The 22,463-nt window shown below is 43.7% G+C and overlaps 1 protein-coding gene across 1 annotated transcript in view; it reads left to right on the top strand.

Annotated features, from left to right (window-relative positions):
* Positions 1 to 22,463, top strand: part of LOC149868901 (enoyl-CoA delta isomerase 2-like) — a 151,439-nt gene that overhangs the window by 124,729 nt on the left and 4,247 nt on the right. Inside the window, exons 5-7 of the mRNA XM_090037679.1 lie at positions 1,562 to 1,682; positions 11,996 to 12,085; positions 19,687 to 19,830. Coding sequence (XP_089893805.1) covers positions 1,562 to 1,682; positions 11,996 to 12,085; positions 19,687 to 19,830 — 355 coding nt within the window. The remainder of the gene's footprint in view (positions 1 to 1,561; positions 1,683 to 11,995; positions 12,086 to 19,686; positions 19,831 to 22,463) is intronic.

Below are 22,463 nucleotides of genomic sequence, written 5' to 3' on the forward strand. Positions count from 1 at the left end.
TCTAGACTGGAGTCTGGAACACAAGGGGCCAAGGAGCCAGCAAGGCAGGTTAGAAGCGCAGGGATCCAGGTTGAGGTCTGAAACAAGGATTCTGTGGGCAGGAACCAATGAGCTGGAACAAAGATAAAACCAGGAACCCAGCAAGTAGGACCCAGGGAACAGAGATCTGGGAACAAACATGCAGGACTTTGGATGCTAGGAACAAATAGGCAGGACCCAGGAACTGGGAAACTAGGAATCAAAGATATAGTATTATCAGGTACTAGGAAACTAAGGAGTCAGAAGCCCAAAGCTAGACAGAGGTATCTGTCCTGATCAATAGCCCCCTGAGCTCTGGAAGAGCTATTGCTTATAAGCAGGCAGCCAGATCCATACAGGCAGCTCTGACCAGCTGAGGACTAATTAGGATGCTGGCAGCCAGGCCCACCCAATAGCCAGGGTCAGCAGGTTACCCTGACCAGCACATTTCTTAAAATAGCTGTTCCCTTGCCTTCCTTGCTACCTTCAAATCCAGTGTTCTGAGAATGTGCCTATTGTACCAGGCCTTCCACAAAATACAATCCATTTAGCCCAATAGGTCAGTGATTAGAAAGAGGAAAACCTGTTTTCCAGTTCCCACTGCTTTGAAGCAGATCCTAGAATCCAGGTCTCCCCACCTCCCAGGCTACTGGGTATTCTAAGGCAATTCTCACTCCCTCCTGTTTTTGGAGCTGCAGTACTTTGAATAAATAAATGAAAATTTGTTAGACCACAGAAAGAAAAAGTGAAGGACTGGTATAAAGACATTTTTGAAACACTCGGTTCAGCTTAAAAAAAAAAAGAGAGAGAGAGACCTATCTCTACTTCCATCACCTATTCCCCACACAGCTGAGAATTAATTATTATTTAATTACACTATCACAAAAAATTTCATTCCCATAAGAATTTTCTTAGATTAAGGAGTGCAATTACTTCCAGATAGACCTAGTTGAGTGCAATGTGCAAAGGCAGGGGGAAAATCCAGCCCTAATTAGAATGTGGATCTCTTTACACACATTGGATTCGGATGTCATTTTAGTTTTAGCAAGTTGTTGCACCATAAGAAACACCAATAGAAACTTTGCTTGACTAAGTAGTGATTACGAAAAGCAGCAGTATGGGGGGGGGGAGAAGTGGGGGAATCGGCGCTAAAATTTCTACCAACAGCTTAAAACCTCCTTTTTTATATATTTACCAGCTGAATATTGGACTAAAGCTATAAAATTCTTAGTCTATCTTTTACAAGCACACCTCCAAAAATTTGATTTAGAAAGAAAGAGTCAGTCACTTGAGGTTTGATGTGATAGAAGCAGAGGGGGATTCAAAACACTGTGGTAAGGCCTAAAACCTTGTTCCCATTGAAATCGTTAAGAGGTTTACTTCAGCAAGAGCAAAGTTAGGACAACACTAAGAACTCTGTTGTAAATCCTAGTAGTAATTAATTAATGCTGGCATACAGAGTCAACTGATCTTTTGGTATATATTTTAAAGAGTATTTAGAGTTCATGATACCAGAAAAAAAATGTACTCCTTTTTTCTGCAGGAATTTTGTCAACCATTTTATTGATTTTCCTAAGCCACTGGTTGCAGTGGTGAATGGTCCAGCTCTTGGAATCTCTGTGACTCTTCTTGGGCTGTTTGACATTGTCTATGCTACTAACAGGGTAAGTCATTTCTGGCTGAATTGCACAGTTTTCAGATGTGATTTGAGCAGAATCACAGACAGTGATGAATTTTCTAAAGCTTCAGTAAGGGAAAATGCTTTTCTCATTTCCATAACTTGAAAGTCCTAAAACTCGTAAATCTCCGTTGATGGAGTTTTGTCTGTTGGCCTAAAAAACTCCCAAACCTGAGGATCAAATATGGACCTTCTCACACAGGTGTTAACAGCATCCAACTCTCTGGGTGCTGACAGATGTATAGCTCCCTGCTGTAACTCACGGTGCTTAACAGAAAGTGTCATGAGCTACAGTGACCCTCCTCCCTTCCCCTCAACCAACAGATGTTTGCTGTTTGGTTGGGAAAGTCAAGCCCCACCTTGAAACCAATCCAATAGAGAGATATTGTGTGTCTGAAGCCTCTCCCCCCTAGCCCCTGCCCACACCAGCTCCAGCGCTGTCATCAGGATGGGAGGGGGAGAAGGCAGGGGATGCAGCACAGACTGAGCAAACCCTAGAATGGAGCTCCAAGGGGGGAGACTGGGGCGCCTTCATCTGAACCTTCATTTAGTGAGGGTTAATTAGTTGCACTATTGGGCACTTTTAAGGAGCTCTGCAGCCATGCACTTCTGTCAGGAGATGGCTGTAGAGCACTTTTAACTGGGCAATTGCATGACAAATATCACTTCTATCAGCACTCTACTTGTAGTCTGACTTCAGCAGGACAACTTAAGTGACTGCTCACTTTTGTAAGGGTTTTGCAATCTAGAGCTGGGGGAAAAAGGCTTCCAGAGTTGGCTATCCATGAAGGAAGAGAAATACCTTCAGGAAAAATGTAGTGATTAATAATTTTGCAGAGTACTCAGATATTTCAGTGTTAAATTACAAGTATTTATGATGAAACCATACCTGAAAGATTTTCTCACTTAGATAGATCATGTACCAGTGGTTACTAGATTTTTTTTCTTATTCTAACAGAATAGGAGAATAAAACCTTAAGCCTGACATCTGTTCTAAACTCAAATGCTATGTCTTAAAAAGTAGATAATGACATCCAGGCATCTTTACAAACTGACCAGTTAATTAGCATTTGTACTCAATTTAATTTTTTATGAGGAACCGTTATGCATGGCCTTCACAAATTTAGACAAACAAATACAGGGACATGTGCTTATTTATTTATTTATTTTTAATACCATTTCTCAAGAAGCTGTCTTGACCAGCAGCTGCAGAAGTAGAAAAGGTTGGCTAATAAAAGTTTTCCAGTAATGATATTCAGTTCAATATGAGCAATTTTAACTAAATTTACTTTACGATACAAACTTTTTCATGGAAAATTGCTGCAATTCACAATACTTAGTATGATTTTGAGTTCATCATATGAAAAGGGTAAATCTTTTGTGAAACTAAGCTGAAACCAAAATTTTATGGGTTAAATCCTAACTCCCTTGACCATGATTATGTTTACCAGAACAATAATGCATGTTAAAAATCTGTAAACATAACCTAAATCGTCAGACATACTAATTTAGAAAACACTTGTACCTTCATCCTTTTTCTGCTATTTATCCTCAAGACTTCCCAAAGAATATGATATGCTGTCTCTGTTGCAGTAGCTACAAGTAAATTTCTGCATTCAGCTGCCTGTAAATCCAAGGTAACTTGGATTTCAATCACTTTTATTGTGGACTGGTTCCAGATTCATATGGGTGTGCTGTTACTGAGATTAGATTCCAACACTCTTTGTTCATTTTTGGAAAGTGCCCAAATACGGTAGAAAGTGCCCAAATACAATTCTAATCCAGCCTTCAAGACATTTATTTATACAGACAACTTGGCAACAAGTTTTAACCTAAAACAGACTCTGTACAAGTCATTACTCAACTACCGTGAATCTGAAGTTGCTGTTTCTTTTTTATTTAAAACCATAATTTCAACCATATCCTAGACAGATCAACAAATTCACCATCTCTCCCATTCTCTGCCTCCCTCTCCCGGGCTGTGTTGTTTTTGAGAAATATAAAAACAATTTAGAAGTGAAAATCTACTTTTATAAAGAATACTTAAACAGTATTCATAGTTAAAATTAGAGTTGGAAAGAAGCTCAGGAGGTCATCTAGTCCAAACTCCTGCTCAAAGCAGGATGGTCTCCAACTAGATCGTTCTGCCAAAACTTTGTCTATCCGGGACTTAAAAACCTCCAAGGATGACTATTCCATACTAGGTAGCCTGTTCCAGTGCTTCACTAGGAGGGTAATAAGAATGTTTTTCATAATATTTAACCTAAACTTTCCTTGCTGCAACTTGAGACCATTGCTTCCTGTTCTGTCATCTGCCACCACTGAAAGCAGTCTAGCTCCATCCTCTTTGGAACCCCCTTCAACTACCTGAAAGGAGGTTCCCTGAAGGCTGCTATTAAATCCTCTCTCCATCTTCTCTTCTCCAAGACTAAGCCCAGTTCCCTCAGCCTGTCATTAGAAGTCATGTGCTCCAGGCCCCTGATAATTTCTGTTGCTCTCTGCTGGACTCTCTCCAGTTTATCTCCACCCTTTCTGTAGTGGGGTGGGGGAGACCAAAACTGGGCACTGTACTACAGATGTGGCCTCACCAGTGCTAAAAAGAGGGGAAGAATCACTTCCCTTGATCTGCTAGCAACATTCCTACTTAATGCAGGCCCACTATACTGTTAGCCTTCTTTGCAACAAGGGCACACTGTTGGCTCATATTCAGTTTATTGTCCACCCTAAGACGCAGGTCCTTTTCTGCAGAGCTGTTGCTTAGCCAGTCAATCCCTAGCCTGTACCAGTGCATGAGTCTGTTACATCCCAAGCACAGGACTTCGCACTTGTGCTAATTAAACTTCATGAGATTTCTTTTGGTCCAGTCCTCCAATTTGTCTACATCTCTCTGAATCCTAGCCCTGCTCTCCAGTATATCTACTTCTCCCCACAGCTTGGTTTCATAATTTCATAGTTGTTAGGGTTGGAAGGGATCTCAGTAGATCATCAAATCCAACCCCCTGCCCTGGGCAGGAAAGAGCACTGGGGTCATATGACCCCAGCCAAGTGCTTGTCCAGTCTCTTCTTAAAGATCTCCCAGGTAGGGGGAGCACCATCTCCCTTGGAAGCCCATTCCATACAGTAAGGGAACCCTTACTGTAAAGAAGTTCTTCCTGATGTCCAACCTAAATCTGCTTTCTGTCAGTTTGGGGCCATTGTTCCTGGTTATTCCAAGGTAAACAGAGCACCTCCAATTTGTTGCTGCCTTCCCCCTCCCCCCACTGATGAATATGTAAATGGCTGCAAGATCCCCTCTCAGCCTTCTCTTGCGGAGGCTGAAGAGATCCAGGTTCCTCAGTCTCTCCTCGTAGGGCCTTGCCTGCATGCCCTTAACCATACAAGTGGCCCTCCTCTGGACCCTCTCAAAGTTATCCACATCCCTCTTGAAGTGCAGCACCTAGAACTGGACCCAGTACTCCAAGTGCAGCCTGATCAATGCCACATAGAGGGGCAGTATCACCTCCCTGGACCTGTTTATGATGTACATGCTAATGCGTGATAGGGTGTGGTTAGCTTTACTAATTACCTTATCACATTGACCTCTCATATTCATCTTGGAGTCAACTATGACTCCAAGATCCCTTTCTACTGCTGTGCTTCTGAGAAAGTTATCCCCTAGCCTATAGGTGTGTTGGAGATTCCTTCTCCCTATATGCAGCACTTTGCACTTGTCTTTGTTGAACTTCATCCTATTCTTTTCTGCCCACTTTTCTAACTTGTCCAGGTCCATCTGGATTTGATCCTTCCCCACTAGGTGTGTTTACTTTACCCCATAATTTTGTGTCATCTGAAAAGTTTGACAGAGTGCTCTCCACACCCTCCTCCAAGTTGCTGATGAAGACACTGATGAAGCACAGGTCCAAGGACTGAGTCTTGGGGGACCCCACTGCCCACATCTTTCCAGGTTGATACCAACCCATCCAGCACCTCTCTCTGGGTGCGACGCTTATGCCAGTTTGCCATGTAGTCATCTATGTCACAGTCACTCAGTTTATGATAATAGGATGAGATACAGTATCGAAGGCCTTCTTAAAATCCGAGCAGATGACATCTACCTCAACTCCTTCATCTAAGCATTTCATGACCTGGTCATAAAAAGAAAAAAAGTAAGTTTGGTGTCATCTGCAAACTTACTGCGGGTGCACTCCATCCCCTATTGCATATCATTGATGAATCATTGAACAAAACTGGCCCCAGGACCAAACCCTGGGGCACTGCATTTGATACCAGTTGCCATCTTTGAGCCTGATGATCCAGCCAGTTTTCTTTCCACTTTACAGACTATTCATCCAACCTGTACTTTTTTAGCTTGCCTGTGAGAATGTTGTGGGAGACCATATCAAAAGCCTTGCTAAAGTCAAGGCATATCACATCTGCTGCTCTCCCTGCATCCATACAATCAGTCATCTCATCATAGAAGGCAATCAGGTTGGTTAGGCTCGACTTGCCCTTGGTGAATCCATGTTGACTGTTCCTAATCACCTTCTTCTCCATGTGCTTAGAAATAGATTCCTTGAGCTCCTGCTCTGTGATTTTTCCAGGGACCAAGGTGAGCCTGACCAGTCTGTAGTTCCCTTGAATCTTTTTTCTTTACTTTCTTAAAGATGGGCACTATATTTGCCCTTTTCCAGTAGTCCAGGACCTCTCCTGACTGCCATGAGTTATTAAAAAATAATGGCCAGCAGCTCTGCAATCACATCAGCCAACTCCCTTAGCACTGTCAGGTGCATCACATCTGGTCCCATGGTTTTGTACACCTCTAGTTTCTCTCAACAGTCCCTAGCCTGTTCCTTCATTACTGTTGGCTGCTCACTAGGGCTATGCAATGCTGAATGATTCAATTCGGAAGGAGATTCGGCCAAATTCAGGGACCAAATCTCCAAATCCAAATCGAATCTGGGAACCAATTAAAATCTCTGAATTGATACGATGCATCTGAATCAATTCAGAAAAGCTTTGGAAAAGATTTGGCTGCTTCAGAGATTTGGCCATAGACTAAATAGATAGCTGACACAGCTGCCTCCAGCTGGCAGGTCTGTTGTGGTGGACAGAGGGGGGAGAGAAGGGGTGTGGGGGAGGGAGGGATTGGGGCTGGGACAAGCTGCCCAGCTGGGGTGGGGGATGGGGATGGGCAGGGTAGCTATGGGGGCTTCTTCCGTGGCTTCCCCCACCCAAGGAGAGGTGGGCACAGCTGAAGGAGGCACAGCCAGAGCAGGCACACCCACATCTCCCCAGCCAATCCAAACCACCAAATCTCTCTGAATCAGCACCAAATCTTCCAAAGCAGATGTGGCCAAATTGGTTAGGGACAGTGATTCAAGTCTCCTAATTGAATCACAGTCCTCCAAGTCAGCCAAATCCAAATCCAAATCCAAATCAAATACTTCCCTATTTGCACAGGCTTACTGCTCACCTCCTCCCTAAACAGTGCAATAGTCTGGTAGTTGACCTTGCCTGTGAAGACTGAGGTAAACACAGTATTAAGCATTTCAGCCTTTCCCTCATTGTCTGTCATTAGGTTGCCTTCCCTTTTCAGTAAGGAATCCACACTTTCCCTGATCTTCCTTTTGTTGCTGACGTACTTGTAGAAGCCTTTGTTACCCTTTAGGTCCCCTGCTAGCTACAACTTCAATTGCACTTTGGCTTTCCTGATTTCATCCCTGCAGGTCCAAACAACTCTTATACTCCTCCCTAGTCATTTGTCCAAGTTTGTACTTCTTGTAAGCTTCCTTTTTGTGTTTTAGCTCATTGAAGAGTTCCCTACTAAGTCAAGCTGGTCTTCTGCTATGCTTGCTAGTAGTTTTCCTCCACATGAGGATGGTTCGTTCCTGCACCCTTCATATAGTTTATTTCAAGTACACCAGCAAAAGCTAATAGTACCAAGTTCTTAGAGAAGCCTTTAAAAAACAGTTACAATATCATGCAAAAAGTGCCATAATATTAAGTACTAAAATTAAAATGATGTTATGATGGTGGTGTGGTACACCTATGCATTTTGACTTGCTGGATGTCATATCAAATAGTATAAAGCTTTTAATTAGGTTGCTTGCTAGCAAGATATTCAAATAGCAAACTCATGATAATAATTCAGTCTCCTTTCCTTTACACACATTTATTGTGATGATGTTTACAACATTTCCAGAATGATTAAAAAATAGTATTGGTCTCAGTCTGCTGTCCTGAGGGAAGCAAAGACAAAGCAAATATTAGGAAAAAGATATTGATATCTAGATGCAAGATTCATTGTCTGTTTCAGAGATTGTGGTCAATACAGCTACATAACCTTTTGAGTATCAAATAAAGAGTTCCAGGTGTGAAATTACTTTTGATATTTGGATTATTAAATTAATTTATGAGACAAATTCATGTTGACACTTGTGAATCTGGATGCTAATGCAGTAGAGATTTAAAGTGAAATTTAAGAAACCCTTAAGGCTGAATAAATTTAAAGATATTTGTGAGTTACATGAATATTGTATTTTCTTTATAATGAACTACATTCACAAGGGAGCTTTCTGCAGAATCTAATTCTGCTGTATAATGCAAAATGATAAGTATCTATGGTACATTAAATGTATAACAGGTATGTCTTAATTTATCATCAGCCTTTTTGAGCTATTCATAGATTTCCTTGTCTCCCCCTGCACCTCAGTACTCCATGAATTATCTCAAGAGAATTTGCAAACTGAAATGAAATTTCAGGTGCATTTATTGAAATGTGTCTGGAAGGCAGTGGATTTGCTGTTACAAAGAACCCTGGAAGAGCAGGCATTGCCCATGTGGTGAATAATCAGTATTTTTGTGGCATTAGGTATGTGCAATACCCATTTAAGTCTATGATAATTTTCGGATGTCCAACTCAGAAATTTTCAACCAGGGTGCCTCAAGATCCTTTTAAGGGTGCTGTGCAATATTAGTGCTATTAAGGATACAACTACCCACACATGATTCACAAATTAAACCCAGAGATTTCAAATAAAAATCTAGAGTGTCAAAAACATTCTGACCTGTTGTGTTTTTTCTGTGTTCTTTGTAATAAAATAATTGCTTTATAATAGTCAAACAAATGAGTGAAATCAGTTTTTGAAAGGGGGTACCACTAAATTCAGAAAAGTTATAGAGCAGTGCCTTGAGTCTAAAGGGTTGAGAACCACAAGCTTTACCCATCTCAAGATTAGTCAAGGGCCAGGAAGTCTTCTCTCTTCCAGACAGGTTTTTGGATTAATCTGCTCATGATGTGAGCATTATTTAGTTTGAGGGTTTTTGTTTTTTTAAATAAGGCTTTCAGAAATTATAACTGTTTTTTGAGAAGCTTTAAGAAAAGATATTACTGTTGAAAACAAGGTAGCCTCATATTTTGAGATACAGTTCATATCATATTGTGTGGAAAGAGAGGAATCTAACACTTCTTGCCTCAAGATGCGATACATTTTGATTATCCACTTCAGGGTCAAGAGCAAGAACTACAGCAGAAAGCAGCAGAAGAATCTGGTTGAGAAAAGAGGGGTAATTTTTACTGTGTTTTTCACAGTTTCAATTCCACTGAACAGCAGCAGGTCTAAGTAGTAAGAGAATGAATTGGTCTCTGTGGTGGGAAAAGCTCTTATACTAATGAGGAAGTAAATTCAGCAGGTTTTTATTACTTGGCAAAAGAAAGTTTATAATCCAGATTTTGAAATAGAGGCTTGGCAGCATATTACAGTTGCCCGTCTCTTTTTTTACCTTTGATTTTTTTTCCATTAATAAAACCCCCTGAAGATTTTTTTTAATACTTCTGATTAATTTTCTAATTCAAAATGAAATGTAATAGGGATGGTTCCCTGACTTGTATGGATCAAGAACAATGCTGCTTTAGTCAGAGTTACATCAACACAAAACTGACACGAGTAGTTCCAGAAGGTGAAAATCTAAGCACAACATAAAAAACAAAACTGCTATTATTGATATTATAGTAAAGCACTGTGGCAGGGCAGTAAGGGGTACTACTGTGCTGAGCCACCCACCCCACTGTGCCTGACCATAACCCTGCTTTATGCATCTCCCCTGGGGCACCTACGCCAGGCTGACCCACTTCTTGGAGCATGCCTGGGGCAATTGCTGCCACCACCTGGGCCTGGGTCTTTGTTAGGACTCTGTGCTGCCCAGGCTACACAGGCCCTGTAGACCTTGAAGGTGCTTAACCCACCATGGGATTTTGAGGTGCTTCTATTTGCTTGAAGCATTCACAAGCAGCCTCCAGTACAGGGAGACACTGAAAAGCTGAGCCCGCCTTAGCTAGCTGGGTCAAGGGAGCTATAACAGCTGCCTATACCCTCTCTCCACAGAAACCCACAGCCAGCTCGCTGCATGCAGGTAGCCTTTGATTGTTCAGGGAGAAGGAATGGGGTTGATGTAGACAAAAGAGATTTTAGAGTAAAACGCCTTGAGCAAAACCAAAGGGGTTTGAAGACCTTTTGAATATGGAACTAAAATACATATCCTAGTAGACTAGCTAGATTTCAGGTAAGTTACTCATTTATATATCCAGAGCCTGTTTAGCTGGTTCTGTGTTTTCCCAGTTGTCTCTTCTCCCTCCAGGATGGAGGGGCCCTTAAATTACTTTTCTGACCTCATCACCTGGACCCCAACCATAAACCAATATTTTCAGACCATGGCTGATGCCGGCTGGTCAGTTAAAAAAACATCAGCACCCTCAGGTGAGAGTTTAGGGTTACACAGCACAGAGGACAAGCAGGTTCCCCCCATCCATCATGAATTTCTCCACAAAGTCATGTAGGCTTATAAAATTTCTCTACACAGTCATGTAACCATGTAGGTCAATGAAACGGGTGGTAGGGGCTGTCTGCTTGCAGCAGCGAGACAGACTGGGGTGTAATTTCTCCACAAGCACCAAGGATTGGAGAAAATATACACCATTCACTCATTATATAAAAGATTATTAAACCCACACTTACAGTTTGGACATCTTGACAATAAGAGTGATGCTGAAAATTTAAAGCATTTCAGTGCAGAGCAAAATACAAATCTGATAAAAGACTTACAAGAAGTGACACTAAGGAAAGCCAGGGAGTTTAAAAGCAGCAGAAGAACATAAGTAAAACAGGGTGGATGGAGAGAGTTCACTGGAGAAAAGTCCATACAAAAAATTCTGCAAAAAATGAAAAAGCTGTTGGTAGAGGAAAGGAAGCCTTTCAGGTTGGTACAGAGGGTTGGATTGGGTCTAATGGTCTGAAAATGCTTAAAGAGCATTTACAATCAATATAAGGAAACAATTTTTTTCAACAGTAGGAAAAATAAGGAGGCAGGATAGTCTGGAGGTCACTAATGGGAACTAATGAATCAGTGGGGTATACTGTTCACACATGGGTAGTCTGCACTACATTGAGTCACATGCCCTGGCTTCTTTAACTTAACTATGTAGAGAGGATGTAGGGACTTGGACTCAGGAGAACTGTTTTTTTCAGACTTCCTGGGTAGCCTTAAGTATGCTACTTCTTCACTCTTGACCTTAATTCCATATCTGTAAAATGAGAACAATAGTATTCCCTTTTCCTACTCTTTGGGCTTGGGCAGACAATGTGTTTGTATGAACATTAATGATGTTCACACCAGTGTGTGCAAGAAATGGATAGATGACACAAACCTCTCAAGTGATTTCATTCAATCTAGTGTAGAATTTATCCTTGAAGAAGCAAGAGTATAGCTATGTGAGTGGACAAAAACAGGAGCTCAAGTAAAAATCAGTGCTGCAATGCCAACAGCAGAGGTTTTAATTGTTCATGCATGGTGAATGGCTATTACAATGTACATAACTCACTTTCACCTTCTTTCTTCTAAAAAGCATAGGAAATTGTATATAAACATATTAATTAGAACTAGTTTTATGTTGTATTTCTATATGTTGTATTGTGTAGGTTTTCATCAAGTTTGAGAGACAGGGGCGTCAATAGTAATTAGTCAAACACATACATTCAGCCCATTGATGTTCTCGTGAAAAAAATATTAAAGAAACCTAAGTCTATGCTCTTAGTTGCTTCCTTCTGAAATTCTATCAATGACAACTCTACCTATCTGTTATGAATTCAGAGGTTGTTGCTGAATATGTCTCTGCTTTTCTTTACCTGTTGGCTCTTGGCCAACAGACTGTAACCTCTATGAGACAGAAGCTGTCTTTCTGTTGTGTTTATACGATGCCCACTACAATGGGAGTAGTAAGTAGTATAATTTCACATGTTGTTGTTTTTATATATATATATACAGGCAACATTTCAGACTCCTTTTATCCAACTTGGTCAAACTCCAGAAGGCTGCTCTACTTACACCTTCCCTAAAATAATGGGCACAGCTAAAGTAAGTAAGTAAAGTAAACTGCTGGAAATGGATGATGTTTATGTTACCTTAGCAGGAAATCAGATTCCTCCCCAGCTGCATAAAATAAAAATCATATCTGAGCTGTCCTAGAGGTACAAGCAGGTTTCTGAAGCGAGACAATGGTAAAGAAACTGACTGCATGGACAGGAAATGATACGTTATAGTGACAGTAAAGGGAAAAAAGCAATTCCACTGCAGGGCTTTTTTGTTCATTTGTCCTTGTTTAAGAATAATGAAGGAGCTTACCATAGGAAGGAAGTGGCATTGATTTTGAGGGAGGGGCAGCAACCTTATTTTCTACCATGGAGGAACTGGCACATTTGTACTTGTGTATATATTAAGTAGTTGTCCCCTGAAAAGGGGACATTTTAAGTCTAAAAATATTAGAGCAAGATACTCAGCTTTTTCAACCCCATCTGTGTCCCTGGCCTAGTAAAGTGGTGCTCAACCTTTTGGTCTTTCGGGCTAGATAAGCAGCCTGGGGCTGGTCCATGGGCCAATAGAGCCCCGTGTGCCAGGATTGGGCTCTGGGGGCCCAGCACCACCAACTCTGTGCTCCATGCACTGCGATTGGGCCCCAGTGCCACCCCCAACCCATGCCCCTTGGTAGGTCTGGGCCCCAAGGGCCCAACACTGCTCTTTCCCTCCACCCAAGTGCTTCCTGTGGGTTTAGAAATTTGGCAGCAGGTGAGCGGAGCTGCCGCTCCTCCCCTGCCCCCAGCCAGATTTCTGGTCCTATGAGGTGTCCCACCAGTGAGATGACAACACCATAGGCTGTCTAGTCCACCATAGGCTGTCTAGTACAGCACCACTCCTGGTCTAGTACCTCCACAATACAACTTCACAGAAGATCAACTCATCTAAAACCCCCCAAAACATGTTGAAACTTCTTGAGTTAGGTCCAGGTTTCATGAACAGCAAAGAATGAAAATGTGTACATCCCCCAAAATGTTTGATTCCCTCTCCTTTTCTACTTTCTTTTCCATCTAGACAAACCATGTATCAGTACAGTTTGATAAAGTGGGTTCTTTCAAGGACCTAAATATATTCTTTCTAACATGTATCACCAGTTGTTGGGTCTGGGCAACATGGAATTAGCTCTCCTACACAGATGCTACATTTCTCAACTCGCATGTAGAGCACAAAGGCACTGAAGCAACCTGAGAACTGGACCTATTCTCAGGACAAAAAAAAAAAGACTCACTATCTGTAATAACTATCATCACCTGAAACTTCAAATCTTCAAGGACAAAGTCATCTACAGTTATATATTATTTTCAAGTACATTATAAACTCCCCCCCTGCAAAGCTGGATTTCAGTAATGCCAGTAAACAATTTTACATTTTCATCTGCTAGCCATACAGTAGGATTCACTTCATCAGGATTGTACACCAGGTGGAAAGCCTTTTGTTCCTTCAGTGACTCTCAAAATTAAATTTTCTGAGCAAGAAGAGAAAAAGTTAATCCCTGCTTTTAGTCCTGTGTATGAATGTGGCCTGCAATTTGAAGCAGAAATGAAGCAAAGCAAAAACAAAACTAATTTTCCTTGCTGCCAATGTTACCTGCTCAAATCATGTCTAACTTTGTTTTTAGTGAAAAATGCAGTTCCAAAAAGAAATCTCTCTGATAGTGTAAGCCTGGGTTTATGCCACATAAAGCTATTGCTGTTTCAACTATTTTGGTTCATGTATCGCATTAAAAAGCCAGTGTATTCTGTAATGAATCTCTGAAGGCTATTTACTAAATGTATTTTACATCACAGCCTGGAAAACTATAAACTAAGGACCTATAATTGTGTGTCTGAAGTAATTGTAAGGTTCTTTCAGTCTGATGGTACAAAATATTTGAGCTCTGCCTCTGAGAATATGTTTCGTTTGCTAATTTGTCTTGCTAATTTGTTGCCAAGCCTGCTAGTTTCTATTTTCTGAGATACTCAAAACAGACACTTCATTTTTAGATACTAAGGCCCCTGGCAGACATTTAGCTTTTTTACAGATGCAAGTGCCACAGCACCAGGCACTTTGAAAAGTGGCATGCCCGGTGCTCTGACACATGCAGTTGTATAAGTGGCAAAATGTGCATCAGCACTAAGAAAATGGCAGTGGTGCACTTTTGAACTAACACACATAGAAGGTACTTTAGTTCAAAAGCGCACTGCCACCATTTTCTGCAAGCTAACATGCATTTCACTACTTATACAACTGCATGCAGTGCAACACAGTTCACATTAGCTTGTGTATGGAGCAGGCTCAATTAATCAAGTCTGCTTCGAAGCAGCAGACCTCCAGTGCATCATGGGACACAAAAATTGTATATAAAAGCCCATTATTTCCATCAAACAACAGATAATACTATTTGATGGAAACTGTCATGCTATCCCAGAGGGGAAAAAAGTGCCCTGGGAACTTGCTTTGCCAAGACTTGCCAGCAAGGGGGGCTGGAAAGCTTCTGGCAGGGGTAGTCAGCCCTTCGGCCCTCTTTTCAGCTGTGCTGGAAATGAGACATCAGCTGGGCTCCCCTTGGGTGAAGGAGCTGCTTTCCCAAACCTTGCACAGACTGAAGGTGGAGAGGGCAGGACCAGCAAGGCTTGAATTCTACAGGAACCTTATGAGGTGCTTGTCTGCATGTGCTTGTACTGCTCACAGGTTTCTGAACTCTCCCTCCCACCCTGTCAAACAAATAAAGTATTAGGGCTGTGCAAAATTTCACCAGCAGTTTCGTTTCAACGCTGTTTCTACTCATTTCAAGCTCAAAACAGCGAAACTGAAATGAAATAGAGAGCTTAGAAACAGCCTCAAAACAAAACAAGGCAAGTCGAAATATTTCAAAATGTTCGAAAAGTTTTGAGTTTCGAAGCTCAAGCTGGGCTTGCCTGCAGGGAAACAGCAACTAAAGTCAGGAGAGAGGGAGAAAGAGTGGGGGGAAGGACTGCTCTCATTATTGACTGTGTGGTTGGCCAGTGACTGGCATCCTTCCCTAAGGTCCCTTCCAATCCCAGTGCTCTGGGGGGAGGGATAGAAAAACTGCATAAAGGCAGCATTGGTTGAACTGCCCTGCTTTCTGCCTTGGTGTCAGCTGAGTGAGGGCGCACCTTAACACACACAGAGTGTCACCCACCCATGTCACAAGTGTTGTCTGTCAGCAGCTAGAGGTGCAAGGCCCCAGATCCCAGACTCCCCCTGCACTGATCTCCTTGACAGCTGGCAGGCTTTGTGGCTGCAGCAGGGGATAGCATACCTGCAGGTTTGACCCTGCTGTGGCTTAACACATACATGTGACATGAGTTTTTTGCTTTCAGGACTTTGAGGTGCAGTTTCCCTGAAACCCCTGCCCCTATCTCCTTGACACTCAGCAGGCTTCATGTCCTCAGAAGGGGCTACCATTCCTGCAAGTTTCATCCAAGTCAGGCCAGAAATGACATAGGTATAGGCTGTTTTGAGCTTCCCCATTATAGCCTATCGGCAAAATGTCGAAACAGTGAAACTGTTTCGACAAAACAAAATGGAACAGTGGTTTTCAACTGAAACGAAATTTGAAACAAAATGCTGTTCCAACAAAATGGAACAGTGCCATTTTGCACAGTCCTATGAAGTATGTTGCTTGAGTGCTTGTTTATACCTTGTCTTTCACAAAGAGGTGATAATGGTTTTTTAAGAAGGTGTGTCAGGGGTCTTACTCCTTTTTGTGTGCTGCTTTCCACACAGTAAATGGAAATGGCTACATGATGTGGTCTCACTTTTAAGTCTCATGCAAAACAACAAAGGATTCATCTGTACCACCTCACATTACTGTTTAGCAGTTTTAAAGCATATCCTTCATATTTTCCCTATCTTGTAATATTCCTGTATTCTACAAAATAGTTCTTCTAGTCTGTGATAAGTAGACCCAGAAAGAGCATTCAGGTAAATTAAAGGCAGTTTGTAGAGAAATTCCATAGAATTTAACATATGCTTCACTTCGCAATCATTGGGTGTTTTATAGATGTGATCCAGGAGGTGGGGGGGGGGGGAGTTTTAATTAGTGAGCCACACTAATTAAAATCACCTGGCCACCACATGTATCAGTGTCCCCATGCTGAAAAATGGTGACAGGGCATTTTGAATTAAAATTCATCAAATGAGCTTTAGTTTAAAGCACCTGCCACCATTTTTCAGCATGGGGATGCTGATACACATGATGCTGGAGGCTGCTAGAGCATGTTAATTTTTGTGCTCCAGCAGACTAGATTAATCGAGTCTGCTCCAACACACTGGATTTACAGCACATCAAAGCAGCCTCTCTGCACGTCTATAGACACCCATTTGTTCCCAATTTGGGCTCAGGTGTACCACAGTCAGGAACAAACATATGTGAAGTGCCTACCAAGGCACTTATAATCAAGTAGGGTTACCATACATCTGGGTTTTCCTGGGTATGTCCTCTTTTTGAATCCTTTGATCTCTGTCCCAGTGGTTTGTAAAAACATAGATTTCATAGATTTCATAGACATTAGGGCTGGAAGGGACCTCGGAAGATCATCGAGTCCAGCCCCCTGCCCAAAGGGCAGGAAGTCAGCTGGGGTCATAGGATCCCAGCAAGATAAACATCCAATTTACTCTTGAAGGTGTTCAATGTAGGTGCTTGAACCACCTCCGCTGGCAGACTGTTCCAGACCTTGGGGGCTCGAACAGTAAAGAAATTCTTCCTTATGTCCAGCCTGAAATGGTCTCGCAGTAGTTTATGACCGTTCGACCTCGTCATCCCTTGGGGCGCTCTGGTGAACAAATATTCCCCCAGATCCTGGTGGTCACCCCTGATAAACTTATAGGTGGCCATCAGATCACCCCTGACCCTGCGCATTTCCAGGCTAAAGAGCCCCATGGCTCTCAGCCTGTCGTCGTAAGGTTTGTTTTCCTGACCTCTGATCATGCGCGAGGCTCTTCTTTGGACTCTCTCAAGCTTCTCCACATCCTTTTTGAATTGTGGAGCCCAAAACTGGACGCAATACTCCAGCTGCGGCCTCACCAAGGCTGAGTACAGGGGGAGAATGACATCCTGGGATTCGCTTGAGCAGCATCTATGGATGCAAGCCAGAGTTTTTGTCACTTTAGTAGCCGCAGCATCGCATTGCAGGCTCATGTTCATCTTGTGGTCAGTGATGACCCCCAAGTCTCTTTCTTCCGTAAATGATCAAATGTCTGGAATTTTGGTCTGCTCAGCATCTATGTCTGTCCCAGCAGTTCCCTGCTTGCCCTAGCAAGGAGCTGCTTGGGGTTGGGGAGAGTGGGTTGAGAGTGATTGGAGGCAAGGGGCACCACATGTGTATGTGTGCCCATATGCCCATAGTTGGCACGCAGCCAGGAAGGGTGGTAGGAGCAACCTGGGCAGCTGGATGTAGGTATGGTGAGAGGGGGTTGGAGGGCTAGGGCTTGGGAACTGTCTGGGGGGCTGTGTGGGGCATGTGAATAGCAAGGGGTGAGTGTGTGAGGGGGGGTGGGTGGCTGCAGGTACTGAGGGAAGCAGTCTTGGCACTGGGGCTATAGCAGGGCAGGGGAATGGGGGAGACACCTGTCCCTCCAATGGGGGAAGGGGGCAGGGAGGCCCTTCAGGGGCAGTGGAGAACTGCATGGCCAGGCCAGTGGCAGCAGTGCCCTTGCTTACAGGAGCGGGGTGGCTGGCAGACACTGCAAAGCTGGGAGGAGCAGGGGCTGCAGGTCGGGAGGTCAGGGCTGTGAGGGGCTGTGGCTTGGGAGAGGGGACACTAGGGGGCGCAGGGTACTGAGTCAGAAGGGCAAGACACTGGAAGCACCAGGGGGCTGCAGTTTGGGAGTGAGGGGCATCAACAGGGCCCCAGGGGGGCAGGGTACTGTAAATTGGGAGGGAGGAGCACTGGCAGGGCCAGTGGTCTGCAGGTTGGACGTGAGGGACACTGGCAGGGCTGGTGGGAGGGGGGGGCTGTGGTTTGGGAGAGAGGGGCAACGGCATGGACAGAGGTGGGGCACTGCCATATCACTGCCCCCCTCCACAGTCATGTACACTCCCGCACAGGTGTCCTCTTTTTTGGAACTGGAAATATGGTAACGCTATAATCAAGGTATTCAACACGTGTTTGCTACAACATGACCAAAAATTATACTTACAGTCTCTATGATCTAATATAAATTGGAGCTATATGTAAAAAACAAACAAACTGCGGACATGAATGTAACTGCAAGCATTGTTTCAATTAAATGACATTCTAATGGTCTGTTAAGTATAAATGAAACTTACTGGCTAGTAAATGGTAAATAAATAAAATATTTCCCCTGAGCTACAACGCTACACATACCTTTTCCAGATTGGAAGGTGGGACACATGCCTCTCCCACTCCTCACTTCAGCCCCCACCAGCACATCAAGAGCAGAGCCGAGCGGGGCGGGGGTGGATGCAGGCTTCCTCCTACAGTCTCAGGACTCCCCACCCTGCTGCTCTTCCCCTGGGAGCCCCCATGCCGGCCCACACACTGGCAGCAGTGGGAGGCACAACAACATGCTGCCACCCTGGCTACTGCTAGCTGGGCAGGGGACATGTCACCATGGTGGTGTGGGGCTCCCAGGGGGTGACAGCAGGGCAGGGTGCCCCAAGTCTTCAGCAGGCAGCCTGTATTCACCCCTGCCCTGTGTGCAAATCTTTGTTTCCCCCCCACCCCAAGGGGAGTGCACAGTAACAGGGAGCCACCCCCATATACCCCATACCCCTGGACAAGCTGCTCATGGCTGTCCCGCTCCTGCAGGGAGCTGCTCTCTAGGCTGCCAAGTTTCTTCCTGGCTATGTGCATGCTTTCCACTCCCAGCAGCCCCTTGCAGGCTGGAATGCTGTGTGCCTGCAAGAGGAAACCCAGATCCCCACACAGTGCTGTGAATCTAGGACAAATTCTGTCCCAGAGTCATGCAGCCCAGGACCAGGACCTGGTGATCCCATTCCAGGACTGCGCCACCCAGTTAGGGACAGGTGGTCACCCTAGCTACATGCCATTTATTTAAGGGCTGGGATTTTTTTCAGCATTAAGGGCTGGAATTTTGGTCTGCTCAGCATCCATGTCTGTCCCAGCAGTTCCCTGCTTGCCCTAGCAAGGAGCTGCTTGGGGTTGGGGAGAGTGGGTTGAGAGTGATTGGAGGCAAGGGGCACCACATGTGTATGTGTGCCCATATGCCCATAGTTGGCACGCAGCCAGGAAGGGTGGTAGGAGCAACCTGGGCAGCTGGATGCAGGTATGGTGAGAGGGGGTTGGAGCAGTCTCCTTACTGCTCCAGTTAAATGTGTAGCCATAGCATAGCTCAAACTCATCTCCTTTACAGTGCCATTTATTTCAGTAGGGCTGCATCTGTGTAACTGAGTGGCAAGCTTGGCCCAAACCCAGCAAGACTGTCTTTATAGAAAAAGAAGAGAAAGCTACAACAGGCAAGACTTCAACCACAACTGGCATTTCTCAACCTAGCACACAGTAAATTACTAGTTAGTTAGAACAGGGAACTGGAATTTTATCATTTTCTATTCTGTTTTCCAAATGTTGCATCTGGCACATTTTAATTGCATCTTCATCTTGTTTTCTTCCATTAAGGCAAATGAGATGCTGCTTTTCAACAAGAAGCTTACTGCAAGGGAAGCTTGTGCTCAGGGACTTGTGACTGAGGTTTTCCCTGACGAAGTTTTTCAGAAGGAAGTCTGGAGAAAGCTGAAAGTTTTTGCAAGTCTCCCCAGAAATGTTGGTATTAAACTTATGTTAAACTCTTTGCATATACACTGCACACGGAGGCACCCACCTATGAATTTAGTTTGTTTATTCAGCAAAGCATTAGTCCTTCTCCATTCCCTCTTGGGCTAGGTACAGATGTTTGAGCAGGCTAAGGGGAGGTTATATTGCATTTAAAATAACTGCCCAATCTTACTTAATTTTCCCAAGTGAGGACCTTGCACTTAGATCCCTAGTTAGGTCAAGCTAAATGTGAACTGCCCAGAAGTTCAGGAAGGTTCGATTGGTCTAAAAATGAATGACCCAATCTAATTCAACCCTACCTCAGAGGTAGGGTAACTTAGATCAGGTCCAGCAAGACTGACCTAACTGAACTTCTGTACAGTTCCCAATGCAGTCCTGGCTCTGGGAAAGCCTAGCCACTAGCCCCATCCCAAGAGCTGCAATTTTCCTATCCCCAACATCACCACTGGACTGTTTTTAGCCCCTCCACCCCTTGCTCCACCCCAGACAGACAACCTTCTCCCATCTCACAGACCAGCCAGCCTGTGCCCCCCTGCCCAAGCCTGTCAACCTCCCCCTCACATCCCACAGGCTATTCCTGGTGCTGGTGCTAGGAGCTGAGGAAGTAATTTGGGATGGACAGGAAGGGGGAGGGGGAGGTGGGCTGGCTCGTCAGGGGTTTTTTTCTCTGGGGATAGGGGGTGAAAAGCTAAAAAAGCCCCTGGTCCCCAGGTAGGACAAGAGGCCCACCCATCAGATCAACCCCCAGTCATAGAGCTGCCACCCTCTGGTCTGCCCACCCTTCCCCCTATCCCAACTTACTTCAATCAGCCTCTAGAGATCTTGTGGGAAGGACTGCAGGGGTCTGAGTTGGGGTTGGTAGGAGAGCCTCTCCAATCCTGCCAGCTCCCCTGATCCTGCCAAACCCTCCTGGACTCTGCTAGCCCCTCCCCACCATCCCCCCAACCCCTCTGCAGACCCTACTAATCCCACCAAGCCTCCTGTCAACCCCACTAGCCTTCCCAGTCCCCCAAGCCTCCCCCATGGACCCTGCTTGCCTCCAAGCCCTCCCGCTAGCCCCCTCCATACTGACTGATTTTAGATTGAGTGGCCCTTTTTAACCCAATTTGACCTCCATCTAACCTCCCTGAATGTGTGCATGTACCCTTGAGGTGGCATATGAGTTACTTAAGATTCATAAGAAAAGTCACCTTTCCTCCATCCTGTTCACCTTTATAATTTTCGTCAGATATTCAGTTTCAAAAGTATAAAACCCATTTTCAATACAGCAGTCAACTTTAATGCGCTCTATGACTGAGGTTTTCATAAATAACCAACGCAACAAAATTAAAGAGGTCTGTTTCTCAGGAGATGTCTGTGTCTTCTGATGAAGCTACCTTTGTTTAAGTGTTTGGACATGAAGGCATTAATGATTTTTGCAGACCATAGCCTTTTTGAACAACATATGGTAATCACAAAGTTAATAAACGTATTTGCTAGCTTTATTAGTTTTAACAAGCAGTTATAGTAAAAATGACCACGTGTGTTCATTTTATAAACAGCAGGCGTTTACAGACAGCCCCACAATTTGATATTTAGGTTTCAATTATTAATAAGCTGTTAGTTAAATAGTTAAATTATTAATTAAGCAAAATGCCTACTGGCCTAGTTCTACTGATTAAGTGAAACAAGAAATGTCCCCAGCAAGTGCACAGCAAAAGCAGCACAATTTTTTTTACCTGATTCTGGCAGCAGCCCAATTCACAATTCTGTATGCAAATTATTCCTTAAGAAAGCATGAAGAGTTTGCAAGTGGAATTGTGTGTAGGTGCCACTGGTAGTCTTTGATGTCATAGTTCAACTGATTTTACAGCTGGGTATTTTAGAGTAGACTGTACAATACTGAGTGTGTAGTATCTGGAGAGAGGTGTGCTACCAAGTAAAGGGACACAGGACTGGAAGGGGCCACTGGGTGATCAGATCCCATTTCCTATAATTACAGGCAACTAAGAAATAGCAATTATGTCCAAAAGGATCTAAACAGGATTTATTAAACAGGTCCCCAACCCCCTAGACTCCATCCCAGAACACCTTAGATAACTTTTCCATAGTCCTGACATGACATCAGAACTTTAAGGTAAATTTATGAGAGTCACAACTTTCAAAGAACTCCTAAGTTAAGACCTTACACATTAATAGTATATTTGGTCTTTGTAAAGGTTGATAATATTACATGAGACATATGAAACAGGAAAATAAATAATTCAAATAGAACAGAATTCTTACATCAAGGCCAATCAGGAAGACAGGAAATGATCTAAAATCATCTAATTGAGGAGACATAATGGGTAGAAGTCACACCTGAGTTAAGTAGGTGCAGTTTAAATGTCATGCCGACTCCAAATTTGGCCTAAACTTTAAAACTGCAGTTTGTCTTCCCTGGATATTGCTTTATAGTTACAGCAGTATATTAAACCAGTGGTTGGCAGTCTTCAGAAGCTCTGGGCTAGAAGAACCCCATTCAAGTCATAACTGGTCAGGTGCTAAGACCCAGATGCTGTCACCACTTCTACCCTGCATAGGGTAAGTGCTTACTGCTACTACTTCTTCCCACAGGCAAAATTCAGCCGCTTCAACCCACC

The sequence above is a fragment of the Crocodylus siamensis genome, chromosome 3 (assembly GCF_052110815.1).
Source record: "Crocodylus siamensis isolate JL-2025a chromosome 3, ASM5211081v1, whole genome shotgun sequence".
Lineage (NCBI taxonomy): Eukaryota > Metazoa > Chordata > Crocodylia > Crocodylidae > Crocodylus > Crocodylus siamensis.